This window comes from Theobroma umbraticum, unplaced genomic scaffold (assembly GCF_002168275.2).
Source record: "Theobroma umbraticum cultivar Fairchild unplaced genomic scaffold, ASM216827v3 scaffold_146.0, whole genome shotgun sequence".
Taxonomy (NCBI): domain Eukaryota; kingdom Viridiplantae; phylum Streptophyta; class Magnoliopsida; order Malvales; family Malvaceae; genus Theobroma; species Theobroma umbraticum.
Window position 1 is genome coordinate 5,157,307 of NW_018397265.1, and position 18,127 is coordinate 5,175,433.

At 35.4% G+C, this 18,127-nt stretch overlaps 1 protein-coding gene across 3 annotated transcripts; it reads right to left on the minus strand.

Moving 5' to 3' along the window:
- Positions 1-6,943: 6,943 nt before the first annotated feature.
- LOC110422491 (putative serine/threonine-protein kinase SIS8) lies at positions 6,944-17,159 on the minus strand. Of its 3 annotated transcripts, none has more exons than XM_021436436.2 (10): positions 15,808-17,159; positions 13,932-14,369; positions 12,873-12,976; positions 11,264-12,513; positions 11,084-11,124; positions 9,236-9,304; positions 8,126-8,226; positions 7,492-7,570; positions 7,293-7,391; positions 6,944-7,108 (listed from the first exon to the last, which is right to left on the minus strand). In XM_021436436.2, the coding sequence occupies exons 1-10, from the start codon at positions 16,303-16,305 to the stop codon at positions 6,959-6,961; spliced, it is 2,829 nt and encodes a 942-aa protein (XP_021292111.1). In that variant the 5' UTR covers positions 16,306-17,159; the 3' UTR covers positions 6,944-6,958. The 3 variants fall into 3 exon arrangements, with proteins under 3 accessions (XP_021292111.1, XP_021292110.1, XP_021292112.1); XM_021436435.2 differs by having other exon boundaries at positions 11,246-12,513; positions 15,808-17,156; XM_021436437.2 differs by having other exon boundaries at positions 11,246-12,513; positions 13,932-14,388; positions 15,808-15,948.
- Between the last annotated feature and the right edge of the window lie 968 nt (positions 17,160-18,127).

Below are 18,127 nucleotides of genomic sequence, written 5' to 3' on the forward strand. Positions count from 1 at the left end.
GAGAATATTTTACAATAAAACTCAAAGGTTAAAAGATGCAAACTTATTTTGTTTATTTGCTACCATTGAACCTTAGAATTTTGAAGAAGCCATGGAGGAAAAATGGATTCAAGCCATGGACGAGAAAATTCGAGCTATTGAGAAGAATGATACTCGGAAGTTAATATATCTTCCAAGTGATCATCAAACTATTGGAGTCAAATAGGTGTACAAGGCAAAGAAAAATACTAAAAGAGAAGTGGAGAGATATAAAGCAAGGCTCATAGCTAGAGGCTACAAACGAAAGCAAGGCATTGATTATGAAGAGGTATCTGCTCCAATTGCTCGTTTGGAAACAATTCCATTATTGGTTTCTCTTACTGCCTAAAATCATTGGAAGATCCACCAATTGGATATTAAGTTCGCTTCCCAAATGGCCATCTTGATGAGGATGTCTACCTCGAACAACCCATCGGATATGTTGTTAAAGACCACGAAGATGTGTTGAAACTGAAGAAAGCATTGCACGGGCTCAACAAGCATCGAGAGCTTGGAATAGTTCCCTTGACAAGTAATTGCAATAAAATGGTTTTTCTCGATGCAAGCATGAGTTTGCCCTTTATGGAAAAGAAGAAAATGGAGATTTCTTATTTGTTTGTATCTATGTGGATGACCTTATTTTTACAATAAACAATCCAAGAATGTTTAAGGATTTCAAGAAGACTATGGCTCAAGAATTCGATATAAGTGACATGGGCTAATGTCTTACTACTTGGGAATCCAAGTGAATCAAATGAAAAAAGGCATCTTTATTTCTCAAGAACGATATGCAAAGGAGTTGCTCAAAAAGTTCAACATGCTCAATTGAAAGTCAGTTAACACCTCCATGGAATGTGGAGCAAAGCTGTCCTAGATCAAGGAAGATGAAGAAAAGATTGATTCATCCTTGTTTCAGAGTCTTGCTGGAAGTTTAATATACTTGACTTGTACAAGACTAGACATCTTATTTGCAATTGGAATTGTGAGACATTTCATTGAGATCCCCATCGAATTACACACAATGGCAGCCAAAAGGATACTTCATTACATTAAAGGGACTTTTGACTATGAGAATTTCTATTCATCCTCTAAGATTTCAAGTTGATGGGTTATCGTGATGGTGATTTTGCAGGAGATCTTGATGATAGAAAAAGTACTACCGGTTTTGTGTTCTTTATGGGAAATAATGCAAATTTTTGGTGTCCAAAGAAGCAACCTATTGTCACACTTAGTACTTGCGAACCCAAGTATGTTGCAGCCACCTCTTGCACTTGCCATGCTATATGGTTAAGAAGAGCGTTGAAGGGACTTCACTCGGAGCAAGGAGATGCTACAAATATCATGATCAATAACAAGTCGACACAAGCTTTAGCAAAGAACCCAATGTTTCATGACCAAAGCAAGCATATTGACAGAAGGCTTCATTTTATTCGAGAATGCATTGCTAAGAAGGAAGTTGAGCTGGAATATGTGAAGATCATGGATCAAGTTGCTGATATTTTTATGAAGCATTTCAAGTATGATAGTTTTCAAAGGCTGAGGTTCTTGCTTAGAGCTTGAAAATTTTCAAGTTTAAGGGGGAATGTTGGAAATTACATTTGAAAATTATCCAAATTCTCATACTTAATGTATTTATGAACTTAGCCATTCATGAACCTAGTCATACATGAATTTCGTAATATATGAACCTAATCAATAATAGAAAATGTTTGCTAGTTTCAAAAATTTTGTAATTTATTGTCATGTCTATATTCATCTTTTGGAATAGTATAAGAACCTATGTAATTCAACATGTTATGCAAGGCATTTGAATTCAAGTTCCCTAACATTTTTTGGTGACTATGTCCATAATGTCACATGTTAAACTATAATTGAATCTTGTAAGGCCTTCAAAACTCTGAAAATTAAAACTTAAGTAAGCCTAAAACTTCACAAAAGTGAAATCGAAAGCAAAAAGGGGAAAAACTTTAAGAGAAATGGAATGCTTCGTATTTCTCTAGTGTAAGTATAAATAAAGAAAAGGTATTTATAAACTGATAACCCCTTCTTACTGGATATGATTAGGATACATAAAATGTGATATTAGAATTTGAAAAAATCTAATCAAATTCAAATCAAATCTTAACCAAATTAAATCAAATCTATGTAAATCTAACCCCATTTGAATCAGCATTTGCAAGGGTTCAAATTAGAATAAAATCCAAGGTATGTGTAGGCTGGACATCCAATAGGGCCTATTGCTATTTTAGGCTGCTGGACTACCTGGGCTGTCTAGGTTGTTGGCCTCTTGGCTATCTGGGCTGCTGGCTTGAACTGTTTGCTGATCTGCCAAGGCTGTTTGCTGGCATACCAAGGCTATCTCAGCTGTCTGCTTGCATATGCAAGGCTTGCAACTAGTCCGATAGCTTCCGTGCCTAATCCAACAGCTCTGACGACTTCTATGGTTGGTTGGGCAACTTGTATGACTTGAACCAATGTAGTGTGACATCCTCTCCCATTCATTTTAGCAACTCCCTCGTTGCCTCATGACAGAGCTCCGCCTTCTCTTGTAATTACCACAAGCCCTCTAATGACTCCCAGCTTGCCTCGCTCTCTGACAGCCCTTTCCGGTTTGCTAAATATTGGTTCTTCAAGCATATAGTTCTCTTGCCTCAACACTCAGTCGACCGACACTTTGCTCCGTTTCACACTCATATGCACCTTGATTCCTACTGGCACCCTCTGGCTTACCCCTCAACTAGGATCTTGCTAATTTGCATGGTGGGCAACATACTTACACGGAAAATAAGATGTACCTTCAGCTTAGGCAATAACTCCAGCTTGTACACCACCTCTTCAACCCTCTTCAACACTCGATAAGGCCCCTCATACTGCCAACTAGTCCCTTGTGAAGACCTCTATTTCTAAGCACCAAGTGTAGTTTCACTAAAACCCAGTCCCCTACCTCCCTAGACACCTTGGTACACAAGCAGATAGCACAGATAGCCTTGGCAAGCCAACATACAATCAAAACAAACTTGGCAGATCAGCAAACAATCCAGGCAGTCCAGCAGCTCAACAAACAAGCAGGCCCAATTGGATGTTCGGCCTGCACACCCTTGGATTTTATTTTGATTTGAACCTTTGTAAATGTTGATTCAAATGTAGATAAATTTACTTATATTTGATTTGATTTCGTTAGGATTTTATTTGAATTTTACTAGACTTTTTCAAATTCAAATCTCACATTTCATGGATCCTAATCATATCCAATAAGGGGGATTATCAACCTATAAATACTCCTTTTCATTTGTACTCACACCAATGAAATACAAAGCATTCTATTTCTCTAAAAGCATTTTCTCTTCTTGCTTTCTTGTGCTTTTGCTTTTGTGAGGTTTTAGGTATGCTTAAAACTTTAACTTTCAGAGTTTAAAGCCATACAAGGTTCAACTAAAGTTCGACACGTGACACGACTTCGACCTCTTCCATCCTTGAGGATTGCCTTTACTAGAAGCATCTCCTTTGGACTTCAAAGTCATTTTTTCTTGCAAGACATGATCCATTTGCTCTTACTTGCCACAATTCATCCTCTCCCCATGGGCTTTTAATAAGCAATTCAATTCATCAACAATCATGGTATCCGAGTCTTTAGACTCTTCAATTACCACTACCACATGATTAAACTACATGTTAAGAAAACAAAGAATTTTCTCAAGTACATGAACATCCAACATAATTTCTCCAAGTTTCTTCATTTCATTCACCATAGCTGTGACCCCTATAAAATAGTCTTGAATTGATTCACTCTCCTTCATAAAGAGAGATTCAAACTCAGCTCTATGAGTTTGAAGTCAAACTTTCTTTACTTTCTCAACTCTCATGACAAAATTACGAAACGTCTGCCACACTTGTTTGGAGGTGGTCTTGGTTGCAATGTTTAAGAACATAACATCATCCAAGCCTTGATGGATGATGGTGAAAGCACATTGATCTTTCTTTCTTTCCTTCTCCAAAGACTCTTTCTTTTGGAGAAAATTTTTGCTCATCTACAGGCTTTTCAAAACCTTGGTCAACTTCCCACATTCCTAGGAAACCAAGAATGGCCTTCATTCTAAGCGCTCGATTTTCATAGTTGATTTAGGTAAGTCAGGATATTGAAAAGAAAAAAAGGCACTTTTAGATGTCATCCTCACTCAGGCTCTGATACCACTTTGTTGGGAAATGGTGGGCAATCGCACAATTGATACAAAGAAGTATAAGGAAAAGAAAGTCACTAAAAATGTGAGTAAACTTGAATTCAAATGACATGCATACTTGCTCAATTACATACATATTTATACTATTCCAGAAGATGATCTAGACATAAAACAATAAATAAATAGAATGTCGAAACTCGCAAACGTTTTCTAGTATTAACTAGGTTCATGATTAACATGGTTCATGAATAGCTAAGTTCATGACTATATTAAGTACAAGAATTTGGATAATTTTTAAGTTTAATTTCCAACAGTAACATCATTTAACACATGCCATTTGGCATTGCCTAAGATTAGTCATTTCTCCATATTGCTATCACCGACATCCTTCCTCTTTCACTTTAGGATGAGGTGTCAACAACATTGTAGTCTACATTGGCATGCATGCTATTTCCCTTAAATATGAACAACCTTGCATGTTTCAATAGTCGAGGATTCTCTCATGAGACTACTACTCTAGACACCCAATTACTACTCCAAAAATCCAACCATGGTATTAAATATCTATAAAAATTTCAATATATCCAATCTTCATGACCCTCTATATGTTTTTGCATTATTCTTACTAATTCAAATAAATATCAATAGATAAATCCACTTATCCATAAAAAATATATATGCATATATTACCAACAAAAAGTATCAAATGAGTTAACTTGATTTCAGTATATTGACAATATATCCAGGATATATGAGAATATCAATGGAATTTGCAATTTTTATTCTTTCGTGAAAAATGATTCTTTGGACTACCAACATTGCTTAGCGTATTAAAAGAATATCTATATGGTCCAATCTAGTGCATAAAGCCCACATTAGCAATGAAATCAAGCAATTACTTCTATCATGTATCCCCAATTAAAGAAACCATATATGTTTCAATTGCTGATTCTAGTATTGTGCATCAACTTATATGTGACAACGTTTTCTTTTTTTGATCTAAAAGAACATCAATTATTTTTTGCATAAAAAAAATTTAAAATTTTGAGTTTGAATCAAGATATTAAAACAAGGTAGATAATATCGATTAATAAAAAGATAAGAAAATCCAATTAATGAAAAAAAAAGAGAAGAAAATCCAACAATTGAAAGCTAATTACCTTATTAGTATGTTAAAAGAAAAAGTTTCAATGTGAATTACATAGAAAAGAATTACAAGAAAATATTTGCTCAAGCATAAAACTTAAATAATCATTAAGATCTGGAATCTAACGAATGATTTGAAGAATATTATATTAAATTGAATGTATTTTCAAAAGGAAATTGCAGAAAGCATCATGGTATAAATTATTTGAATATTTCTCAAATTGTTTCAAGTTTTTGTTAGATAAATTTTAAAATTTGTTATCTATGTCAATGACACTGCAAATCACTACATATCATATATCATGTTTTTATATATCATATGTATGATATATTATACTTTTAAAATATGAATGAATATATACTATTGTTTCAATCAAGATTTTTCAACTCTTTATCCGAATATCAATCCTTTCCTCAAATTAATATTGTTATTTTTGTATCCATCCATAGTGATAATCAAAACTTTGCTTCCAGGTACTACTTTTGCTCACCTAACAGTATTTTAAACTTCCTAGTTCCTTCTAGGAAGTTGCTTATTGACCCTACACATTTGTCTCTATTATTAGTCCATCTCAATGTAGCAACAATTCATTGATTCAGTTTTAAACATTGTACTTATGAATAAATTGACACGTCATAAATTGGTAGACCTCAACATTATATTATCCAATGAAATTTTGCATATCAAGCGGGACAAATAATAAGGACAAAAGTAGGGTCAAATGGCATTACTCTTCCTTTTATTACTATTTCCAATCTCCACTTAACCTCCTAATTTCCTATTTTTGGATCTCACGTATTGCACTATTAGCTGTCCTTATCTTCACTATTTGATCTCGTTACCTCTTACCATTGAAAATCCTCCTTAGCTATCCACTTTACCGCCTACTACTTTACTTCATGAAATACCTAATTTACCTTACTCTTCTGTCACCATACGACCATATTTTGGAGCATTGAGATTGCCCAATCCTCCTTTTTGCCTCGTTTAGTTCATCCTATTTACTAAAGGGCAGTGCTAGTTCATCTTTCCACTAAAAGCTCCCTCAATAGGATCTTCCTTCAAAAAAAGCTCACCAACCTTATGCATTTTAATCTGAATGTATTCATATAAAAACATTTCATAATACTATTCTTTTGGAGATTTATTCATCCAAATCTACCCAAGTTATAGCCTAACTTTACCATCCTACATTCTTTTTTCTTGCAAATACATCTACCAAACTAGCATACAGACAATAATGGGCATATCCAAATCAACTTTCATTGACACCATACACTAGTCAAACCTACATTTCCCTAAATTAGCATTGCATGAATTGCCAAGAGAGGAAGCAAGAAACAAAAGCCAAAGAGTATAAAACAGAAAATAATCATCAACTTACACTAATCCATAAAGCGTGTTGGCAATCGAATGGAAAAGAGGTTTCGTTCATTATATTTGAGAACAAGTTTTGCGGTAAAATTCATTTATAAATAAATTACCAAGTTTGAAATTAAAATCAAAGTTCTATAAATTTCTGAACAAAGAAAAATATAGATTTCAAACAAATTCCATAATTTTTCTACTAAACTCATTTATTACAAACATGCTATTACTCTAAAAATAGATGGGATCAGCTACATATAACAGAAAATAAACGAATAAAACATAAAGTAGTTAAACGAAACAGAAAGAACAATCTGTTTGGCATTACCGTTCCTGCAGTTGACTTTGATGATAGATATGTGCTGTGCTTCATTCGTGATAACCCGAAATCACAAACCTAAATCAAAGTTTCATCCTAGGCAGAGTTATTATAAAAGAAATTTCTAACAGGATCAGAAATCATAATGAAGAGATAAAATGCAGCCTTTATCACAAACCTAAATCATTTCATCCTAGGCAGAGTTATTACAAAAGAAATTTCTAACAGGACCAGAAATCATAATGAAGAGATAAAATGCAACCTTTACAACCCAGTTTTTATCAACTAGAAGATTTGGAGATTTCAAATCACGATGTACTATCACTGGAGTGCAATTATGCAAGTAATTCATTCCCCGAGCCTGAAAGTTCAAGCATTGAAAAGAAAAAGTTACCCAGCAAAGGCATTAAGTGCACTTTAAGCAAACAATTGCAATATAAGGCAAGAAGACAGAATCATACAGCATCAAGAGCCATCCTCAAACGCCTCCGCTCATCCAATTGATTGTTTGGCCGGTGAATTAATCTATACAAACTACCTCTGCAAAAAGCAAGATGCAAAAATACTTAGATAATACAACATATATAACAAAGTGAATAAATGAAAACCTTAGCAATTAGGAAATTATTAAGACTGAATAAAAGAGTCAAAAAAGAAGGCAATAAGAATTAAAGAGTCAACAACGCTCATATGAGCAAGTTCAAATTCCAGAACCATGCCTCCAGCAGAAGTTTATCCATTAGGGTACAATTTCAGTTACTCTTCCAATACAAAAAGTAGTTTTCAACACACACCCTTTGCTTATTGTAAATTCATCTTTCAGCCCTCTTTGTCTTCTACTCGCAATTCAATTGCTGATACAATGCACATGACAATGACGAGGATTTATTAAATAGCTCAACTTATGAGTTGGCACATCATTGTTACTAAGCTGCTGAGCCAAAACTAATTGTAATGATCTAATGTTAGAAAGTCACCACAAGAAGTCCTTAAGAAGTATTAAATTGTCTATATGATGGCTTACCAAAATCAGACACTTCAAACTGCAAATAAGGTTCCTACAAAATTATGAAAAGAGATAGAGTTACAACATACCTATGAAGAAATTCTGTAACAATTGAAAGGTTTGGAGGACGAGTTACAGCTCCCATGAAAAGAACGACGTTCGGATGTCTGAGCTTTTTCATGATTCGGACCTACAAAATTAGTATTTAAACATTGTAATTTACAAGGGAAGTAGTTTGGACAAATAAATGGAGGGGGACAATGGATAAAGTGCAGCGTGATTTAGAGAAACTTTCCTCCAAAAGAACTGTGATCATGTCTAATGAAATCATTCAGAAAGGAAAGGCTATTAATGAGATTCAAATAGACTACTGACATGCACTCATATATATGGGACAACAACTGCTTTAGTTTCTCAAGAAAACAGTTAATAACTTTCGGGTTTCATTGGTTCGACCACTCGGTGTGCAGAACTTGATCTTTAAAAACCAAGACCATTCATTACGCCTGAATTTTGTGTGTGTGTTTGTATAAAGGATTATAATTCTATAGCAGACAGTGGACTTTTTAAACACCACAAGCAGGATTAGATGGTTGTCATATGTCCATTTAAGAATTGATTATTAATTTTCATAAATATGCCCTAATGGAACACATGACAACCTCCAACTAGGCTTGTGAAGTTTAAAAACTCTACAAGCAATGTCTAAGATAATTTTCCTAAAAGAAATGGATTAACATTGAAGAATAAGTATAATATAGTTCCTCTGTTATATATAGTAAGATTTTCCAAATATTTATTGGGGCCAAGCTAGGCTGAATTAACTTTCAAAAAAAAAAAAAAGCTGGGCTGGATTATTTGGCCATGCTTGGCCCAGAACTTTACAGGTTTATATTTTTTTTTTCTGGTAGCCTGCCGAATAAATCTAAAAGAGGTGTCTAAAGCCCATCCAAACACAAAGTGAGCTCATAAGCTGGGAAGGCCGGCTTGGCCCTTGGACAACTCTAGCCATAATGGCCATCATAGAAGTGTAGAAAGACATAAAAGTGGGACCAGATTGACTCAGTTTTGAGGGATCTAGGATGCTTCATAGCTCATAACACCGTAATCAGTTACTCAGGGTCAAAAAATCTCCAATAAAATGAAGAACACATCCATTTAGGCTTTGGCATATTATAAGTGGACATATAGGCTTATACCTCACTTTTGAATTCTTCAAGTGATTCCCCAGAGATATCTTGATCCAAAAACTTCTTCACAGCAACTTCCTATGAAATCAAAGAATGGGAAAGTGGTCAAATCTTCTGCTTCGAAGAACAGCAACATAATATGGCACAGATTACTGGATATATACAACAACAAATGATTTCCATCCAAAAAGTGGGAAAGTGAAAACTCAAGTTATAACATTGATTAAAAACCAAATTTACATTGTGCATAAACTAGTTAATCTGTATGCATGATCCAATTCATAATAAACAAAAATGGGATGCATTATCCAGCCCCAAGAACGCAGACCAATTCCATAGAATAGCAAAGAAACCCACTGCAAATATCCCAGTTGTAGTAGCTTATCCAAAAGTTTAATATAGATAATAACCCATATAAATAAAACAGAAACAGTAGGAGCAAAGTTCATTTGAAACCAGTCATTTCTGGTAGTGCTTTTAAACATTCAACCTAAAATGAAAAGATAGGGATACCACCAATTAACACTTCCCTTATGTTTAAGCCCAACACTTACAACTAACAGAAAATGGCCATAGTAGGTGGATAACAAATAGAACGTACAACTTGCTCTAATACCATGTTAAGCTATCAACCAAAAAACAGTTAGCAACATGCAAAAAGTCCAACCTGTATACAAGCCCATAACAAACTATAAACTTGAATGATGCGAGATAACACCACTATCAAGTGCTATAAAGACTCAACCAGAAAATGCTCAATTGTAATAAACCCGACGACAATTTTTTGTTAGACTTCTGTTACTATTGCCCAAAAAAGGGGATTATCAAGACAAATTTACTCTACTTAGAATATCAATCCATACACCACTGTTTGTTACCATAAAATATCATTATATTTCAATTAGGCCCTCTATCAACTTGGCAATGCTAACTTTGATCATATTGAGCCTCCATACAGCCCCACAGAGAATTTTCACCACATGCATGGATCATCAAGTGGTGTTGTTTCTGCTGGACCTTTAAGACCATATTAAATGGTGGCCACCATATCCCTATCTTGGTCAGTAGCAGAGCCAAGCGGATAGTGGGGAATAGTGGCTGCCACCACTCAATTTTTAATTTTTTTTTGTAATATGTATGAAATTTACCCTTTAACCACCCCTCATGCAAATTCCTAAGTCCGCCACTGATCTTGGTCCTCAAATATATTTTGTTGCATTACTTCATCTCCAAGTCAAGAGTTGAAATGAGTTTGAAATTGCAAGACTGTATATCTTAAGCTATAATAACTCTTCTTGCCAAGTAGAATAGCCTGCTTCCTTAGACGGATATTTGGAAAACTCATTTTAGAGAAAGAATATTATAAAAGTTGAAGAGAAATTAATTTTGAAAGCAGTCCTTCCCATACTGAAAAATAAAAGGAAATCACAACAATTTTAGAGAATGATCTTAAGAAACCCTGGCAGATTGGATACCAAATAACATGATACAGAGGATAGAGGCTCAATATTTATCAAACTCTTCAGATAGTATTTTGCTTGCACCTTTATTTTGATGCAATTTGTCTTAATGTTTTCCTTTGAATTGTCCTCATTGTTTTCAAGCTACTTTCTTCAGTAACGTGTCCTATAATTTTTTAAGTCACATTAGCAGTAATATTTTGTATCTTATAATCATTTCCACTGCCCAAACGGGTTTTTTCCAAGTCATCCAAGTTGACTTGCCAGCCAATAAGCATGATAGAAAATCATACTTTGTAAGCGACATCAAAAATTTCTTAGTGCTTTCCAAAGCAGGAGAAATGTAAATTGTTTAGATTTAGAGAAGAAACTAAAGACTAAGCAGAAGAAAACTCACAGTCCCATGCCAGTCTCCACGATATACCTCACCATATGATCCTGCAACAGAAAGGATGCACCAACTTAATGACAATAGATCACACTAATTGAAAACAACCTGGAATCAAACCATCTACACAAGATAAAGCATAAAATATGTAGCCGAAGAATAGATCGATACCAAGTCCAATGCGCTCACCCAAGGTGATTTCCTCCCACGGAATCTCACAGTCCGCAACATCATCAAGGGCAACATCAGACTTTGAACTATCATTACCAGTTGATCTATCAGATATTCTCTCACCTTCAGAATTTAACCCCAAGGCATCATGCTCCCTTTCACCACTACCTTGTGGCTCACAGCCAGTTGAGTCTACATCTCCATCACTACGTTCATTATGCTTAGTCACAGCTGCACTAGTTGCCACCACAGCAGCAGCAGTAGCAGTAGCAGCAGCTGCTACAGGAAGTTCGACGTTTGAATCGGTGCCTGACTTTTTTGCAGCAACTACCATTGAAGATGCAACAACAGCTGCAGCTGCTGCTGCTGCTGCAGCAACCGGGACATTTCTGGCATATTGAATAGAAGCTGCTTCAGATTGCGATAACAAAGATGGTCCAACAACTTCCCTTGTATCAAATGGATAAGTGACCCCTAGGCCTTCCACAGGTTTAAGATGCTCAGGTTGGTTACTAGGAGAGCTTGCTTTAGCATATACTTTGCGATTGGGTAGAGGAGGCAAGCAATGAGAAGGTCCAAAATCATTTTGATTCTTACTTTCCTGAGGTCCAGTGCCCTGTCTACTTTCATCCTTAGTTTCAGATGGCAACCTGACTTCAATAGTTGATGTATCTAACTGCTCTGAATAAATCTCACTGAATAAGTTAGGGGGAGCAACGACGCCGCTCTCAAGTAACACATCATGGAGTTTTTGAGCTAGTTGTGGATTCTCCTTGGCAGCATCAATCATATATTGTGAGACATCTTTCACCTTCATTCTACGCACAGCTGGGGAGCTAACACCTTCTGTCCAGGAAGGAGATCTCACATGTGAATAAAGATAGTTAGGTCTGTTTGGAAGTTCTCGCACAGATGCCTTCTCCATGTTGGAAGCGGTTTTAAAGTCATCAATGGATTCCTTGGATTGCTCCCCACTTCTAGTTGTCCCAGATAAATTTACGAAAGCATTAAGATCACCTCTTTCATCAGATTGATTTCCTGCAGCAGCAAAATTTTTGAACCTACATCTCTTCTCCAGTGTCCCAAATTCGGAATTGTCTTCAAATGAACTCCAAACCCCACTGCTAGAAGAGGCTATATGGGATGAATCAATGTCTCTAGACAAAGGACTTGTGGAAAAGAAAGAATCATCATATTCCACATGAGATCCAGCTGCATCAGAAGGAATAAGTGTGCCAGGATCTGCCATTAGGTCAACAATGTATTCCCTGAAAGATACATGGACCACTTTTAATGAATAGTTAAGCTTCTGCAAACTATGTCAATAATTTTCAAACCTAGAAGCAGTACTAGCCTAGCCAAATCTTGTCCAGCAATTTTCAAAAACAACTGCAAGAACCACACAGCAAACCCTAAAACAAAAATATAGATGAAAAATGCTGAATTTTATATAGAAGGTAGCACAGGAAAAAACTAAAAAAACACTTTGACTCGAACAAAATAATCAACTGTTGCCTATTTACATAAATGATAAATTACATTCTACTGCCAAGCAAACAGAACCTAAATAATTCAGATGACTGATTTGTAGAGGAAAAAGTAAACATGTATGCATAATAGAAATAACCTTCCATCATCAATCTTTACAAAGTTCATTGCCACATCATCAGAACCTGTATATTGCTGCCCCTTCACCAACCGGCAAGGAATGCCTGCACTATCAGCCAAAACCTATGAAACCACAAAGAAACAAGTATTACTGATAGAGGAGAAGTCATTCGAAGATCACATGTTCTAAACCATAAACTCCAACTGCTAAAACAAAAGTTATTTTCCTATAACTACATGCAAGCACCAAGAAAAATGCCAAAGGGTACAAGAGTGTGGCTACACATTGTACAAGACCTACAACAAATAAGAAAAATAAATGAGAGAAGTTTTTTGCATAGGAAAAAAGCATCGTTGAAAATCTTCAAACAAACCAAAAATATTTAAAAATGTACAAAACAAAATCACAAAAATGACATTCTCAGAGGGCATTTTGACAGCATTAATTGCTGTCCCTTTTCCCTCAAAACTGTTTATCATTTTTCTCCATTTTGATTATGATCTTAGATAGGGCACAGTGGTGCAATAATCCAACCAGCCAACCTCAAATAGTGGGAAAAGGCTTGATTGTTGTTTTTGCAGTTGTTGTTTCTCAAATTCACTCGCATTAATTCAGAATTTAAGATGAATACAATCGTTTCAAATTAACATAGTTTTTTTCCTCCTCAAATTTCTAGCAACTTTTCTCCACTCCTAGCACCATCCAATGCTGCTAGATAACGAACAAGCGGGTCATCATATACTTTTTGATGTATGACCTGAGATATCTTAGCGCACTAACAACAATGCAGATTAGACAGAATGCTTGTGAATAATGAGAAGCAAAATATGCAAAACGCTCAAGTAGGCCAACTCTATTATAAACTTTGCATAAACATGGTTGTGAATAGTCCTAATAACAGAAAAGCCAAGCTTACTTGTACCCTAAATATTAAATCAACTATCAATTATTCCAACAACATGGGATTGGCTGTACGGAACCTTCCTCTTTACACCATTCTTGTAAATCTTGAGCAATCCAGTTGTCAAGCCATAAATAAATCAAAAGAAAGAAAAAATGAACAAGGAGGGCAAGTACCTTGAATAACAACGCACGATGACGAGCCAATCCAATTGTTAAAGAACCAAGTGGCAAAACCATGCTGCCAAGGGTAGCTTTTAAACTGTAACTAAGACTTCGCCAAGCTCGTGACATATTGTCAGGATCCGCAACCGGTCCACCCATATATTCAGAAACTAAAACCGCAAGCTTTTGCACCAGATTGCTACTTACAAAAGCCAGAGATTCTGATCTTAACCTTGCAGTCATCTGTAGTGCTTTTTGTTCAAGTTTCAACAAATTTGCATCAAAGGACCTATTGACCAAAACTGCTTCCCAAGAGACATTGTCTGACACCAATGTCCCTTGCAGATCAAGAAGTGAAGGCATTCTTTCTGAAGTGGATTCATTTACAATTCCATACAGGTCATAAAAGCCATCCAGGATCTTGTCATCATAATTAAGAGAATTGTAATTCTGTGAAGCACGGACAAATCTACGATATGAGCTGGGTTAGAAAGGAATAAACGTATAGCAAATAAACCCCAGAAAGCTAACTCAGACAATGGGAAGGAATCTTGCTTATGAGAAACAGATATTTTCAATAGTCCATAAAGACACATTAGCAATGTTGGGCATAGCTTAAACATAGAGAATCTGATAACCTATAGCATTTCACCATGCAATATACGCTTGAACTTGGTAACGTTTAAGACAATGGACTACTTTCGTTATGACAATTAATTTTTGGGAAGAAGGTAGATCCGGAACGATCACTAAATATACAGTTAATGGATTTAATGTAAACCATAAACTACATTATTCAGGGGAAAGTCATCAGAACTTGTGTGTCTTTCAATGAAAAGAAAGAATCGCAGGGCATTAGATTCAATATTTCTACAATGGCCACTATATTAAGAAACTGCAACGAGAAACTTGTATTCTAGAAGGAATAACTACAACTGTAAACAAAAAAGAAATGATGGTAGATTAAGATTTGAAAATAAAAAAGAACTAAGTCAAAGGGACAGTTTTCAGTTGACAACAAAGTTAGCCGATTGATAAGAAATAAATGGATGAAATTACAACCTGAAAACTTCAAGGAATACGATCTCTGACTATGATTTAAATAAACATGAGGGCTAGATTTAAAGAGGCCAAATTCAAGTCCAATAAGATTAATTGACAGACAAGAAATAAAAAACATGGCCAAATGGAAAACCTCCAAGCTGTGCAGATATGGCATCTTTATAAGGACTAAGAATCGAAGATTAAGAAACTAAACGTTCCTTGACATTTGCCAGTTTAGATCTAGTCTCAATGTCAGTTTTCTATGAACATTTTACCATCTTCCCAAAAAGGTCCTCATCAGTGGTTCAAGCCACAATACTGCCCTGGTACTGGAAGAATGATAAATGTACAGCAGCATTAATAGGGGACTCTGAAAACTTTCTTTACGCTATGAAGATGCTACTAATATCCATGTTTTGATGATTTTATTAAAGAAAGGTAGAACGACAATTAAAAAGGATCGCAATCATCACAAGGGCATGACAGAGCCATTCTCAGAACTTTATTAGATTTGGTTTTGAAAGCCTTTTCCCCTAAAAGCATAAATTGCCTTCATGAAAAAGTCAGCTTTATATACTAGACCTTTCCAAGTCATGCAACCAAGTTAGACGTGCAGTTCAAGATGAAACAGGAAAAAAGAAAAGAGATGATTATCCTCATTCATACAATGTATTTTCTGCAAAACAGTTGGCTAAAGCTCAACCTATAGTACAGTGTAGATAAATTGCTAAAACTCAACCAAGAAAAGGAAGTTAGAAGTCATGAACTAACTAAAAGCTTCCAAAGAAGACTTTAAAAACAGAAGCTAAATGGATTAAACAGGGGAATTAGGAGAGAAACATACCCAATATCTAAAGGCAACAACTTCAGCTGGAGTATTCTCCGGAGCACAAGAGCCTAAACTAATTTGCTTAACAGCCTCAATCTGAGCTGCCTCAGGATCCTCCCTGGCACTCAACTCCAGAGCCAATTGTATCTGATACTCCTCTTCTATATCAGGATCCCTTGAGTTACTAGACCCTGAATCGCGCCTTACAGCATCCAAAGCAGCCTCTAAACCACTAGTGCTAACTGAATCAGTAGGTTCCATAGTTTCCTCCTTTTTCACATTTGAAGATGATGGTGGACTAGGATTTTTTCTATTAGCAACTGAATTCAACCAATTGGAAAGAACAGAAAATGGTTTATTATGCTCAGGATTATGATGGGGCCTTGCGTGCAAAGGCCTCTCAGGGGATGATGATACATCACTGGACTTGTTGTTGCCTCTGGATGAAGTTGACCCTTCTACATCTTCTGATTGATTAGACATCATATGCAGTTTCTTGAGAAGGTTCTTCATATTATTTCACAAAGCTGTAGCATATCCAATGCTAAAGAAATAAAAATCTGGCCACAAACATCTCCATTGTCTTGGACCAAGCATGAAATCTCAGTTCAAACTAATCAAATGCAAAATCTAAACAAAACAAAATCCCACCCCTCTTCTGTTTTTACCTAATTACCTTCTCTCAAGCTACCCTAAAAAATCAACCCAACAAATCCTAACGCCAAAACAACCATAATTTGAAAGCAATACCCAGTAAAGCTTGTCAAATATCAAAAGGACCCAGCTGCTTCAATTCAAAGAGAAGACCCTCCTTTCCTCACACAAAGAACATCCACAAAAAACCAAAGTTTCAGAGCATACTAAAAAAACCAGACTTTCTTTCACCTTTAACAACCAAACAAAACAACAAAAATTCCATAACCAGATTAAGAAAAAAATGGATCTTCTTTTGGATACAGATATTAGGGAAGAAAGCACAGAAAAGGAAGTTGCTTGAACAATATTATATATATATATATATATAAAGTTAAGGTAAACACTAAACAGAGGGCAGAGAGAAGCAGCAAAAGACCAACAAGTGGGCTAGTAGGACCTCCCGGACAAACAACAAAGAATGACCCACTTGAGTTGTAGAGGCAACAAGGATTTTCAAGGTCCCAAAAAAAAAGTTTTAAGTTTTTGGTGGCAAACACCTCTCTCTCTCTCTCTCTCTCTCTCTTCAAAAGTCCAAAACTCCCCAGTGTCTCTTTTCTCTTTTTAAAACTTTCACTTTCTCTCTCTATATTCTTGGAGTCCCCAAACTCTTCCCACAACTGGGAAGGTAGTGGCAATGAGTTGGAAAATTGTTGTGAACTGCACAGTAAATGGAATAATATTGAATGAGCAACTTGAAAGGCAGAAGTAGAAGAAAAAAACATCATTCTTTTTAGCTTTTTTTAAGATTTTGGGTTTTGGATATTTTTCATGTGAATTTGGTTTTGTCAGCTTCTGGCTACTAGCAAAAGCTTGAAGACAAAAGTTATATTAACTGCACTGGTAAGAAAATTTACTGCAACTGAAAATACTCAAAAGAAATAACTTTAGAGGACTGCAACTACGGCTGCTGTCGGGATTTTTGTAACCTTTCTTTTCACTACCAAGTCTTCTGGTTTCGGTATATTTTGATGCAGTTTTCAAAGTCCTTCACCTTCCATTCTTGTTTGTCTTCTAGAGCTTCAACTAGAAAATTTCGTTTTTTGCTGGGAAGCTCCATTGCAGAGCTCACGTGCACATTTTCAGAATCAAAGTTTGGGTGCTAAAAAATTCGCATGCATATTCAAACTTTGGAATATTAATGGAAAACATCATTAAATGTTTGACCTACCTATCTTTTCTCACAATGTTGCTGAATTTTTCATTGGATGAAAAAGTCTATTTTTGCTTCAAACTTTTCACATCTCATTGCTACTTCCTTTGAGGGCTGCCAACTCTAACACTTGCTTGTATACCCCCCCACCCCATGGTTTATCACCATGAACTTAGTAGGTAACTCTTGAGTTACAACTAAATTTTGGGATTTTAATATGAGATTTTTCAAATTTAAATTAGCCTCTAAATTGATATTCCACTCCTTCTTTGTCATTGTTTTCGCAAGAAAAAAAATCATAAAATTAGCTAAAGTAATAAAAAAATTTTAAATAAACTTTTATTTTCTTATTATTTTTAATTAAGTCTTTAACTTATATTTTAAATTAAATATTAATTATTAATTAACTATCATTAATTAAAATAAATCTATCCTTTTATAAACATAAATAATAAAAAAGTATTATATAATTATATCATCTTATCTTGA

Bases quoted from the DNA above. Each gene is read 5' to 3' on its own strand.
- LOC110422491 (XM_021436435.2), bottom strand. From the start codon at position 16,305: ATGAAGAACCTTCTCAAGAAACTGCATATGATGTCTAATCAATCAGAA. The intron at 12,977-13,931 runs GTACTTGCCCTC...GTGGTTTCATAG, and splicing joins ATCGTGCGTTGTTATTCAAG to GTTTTGGCTGATAGTGCAGG. The intron at 7,392-7,491 runs GTATGATTCTGT...TTGAACTTTCAG, and splicing joins TGAGGATGGCTCTTGATGCT to GCTCGGGGAATGAATTACTT.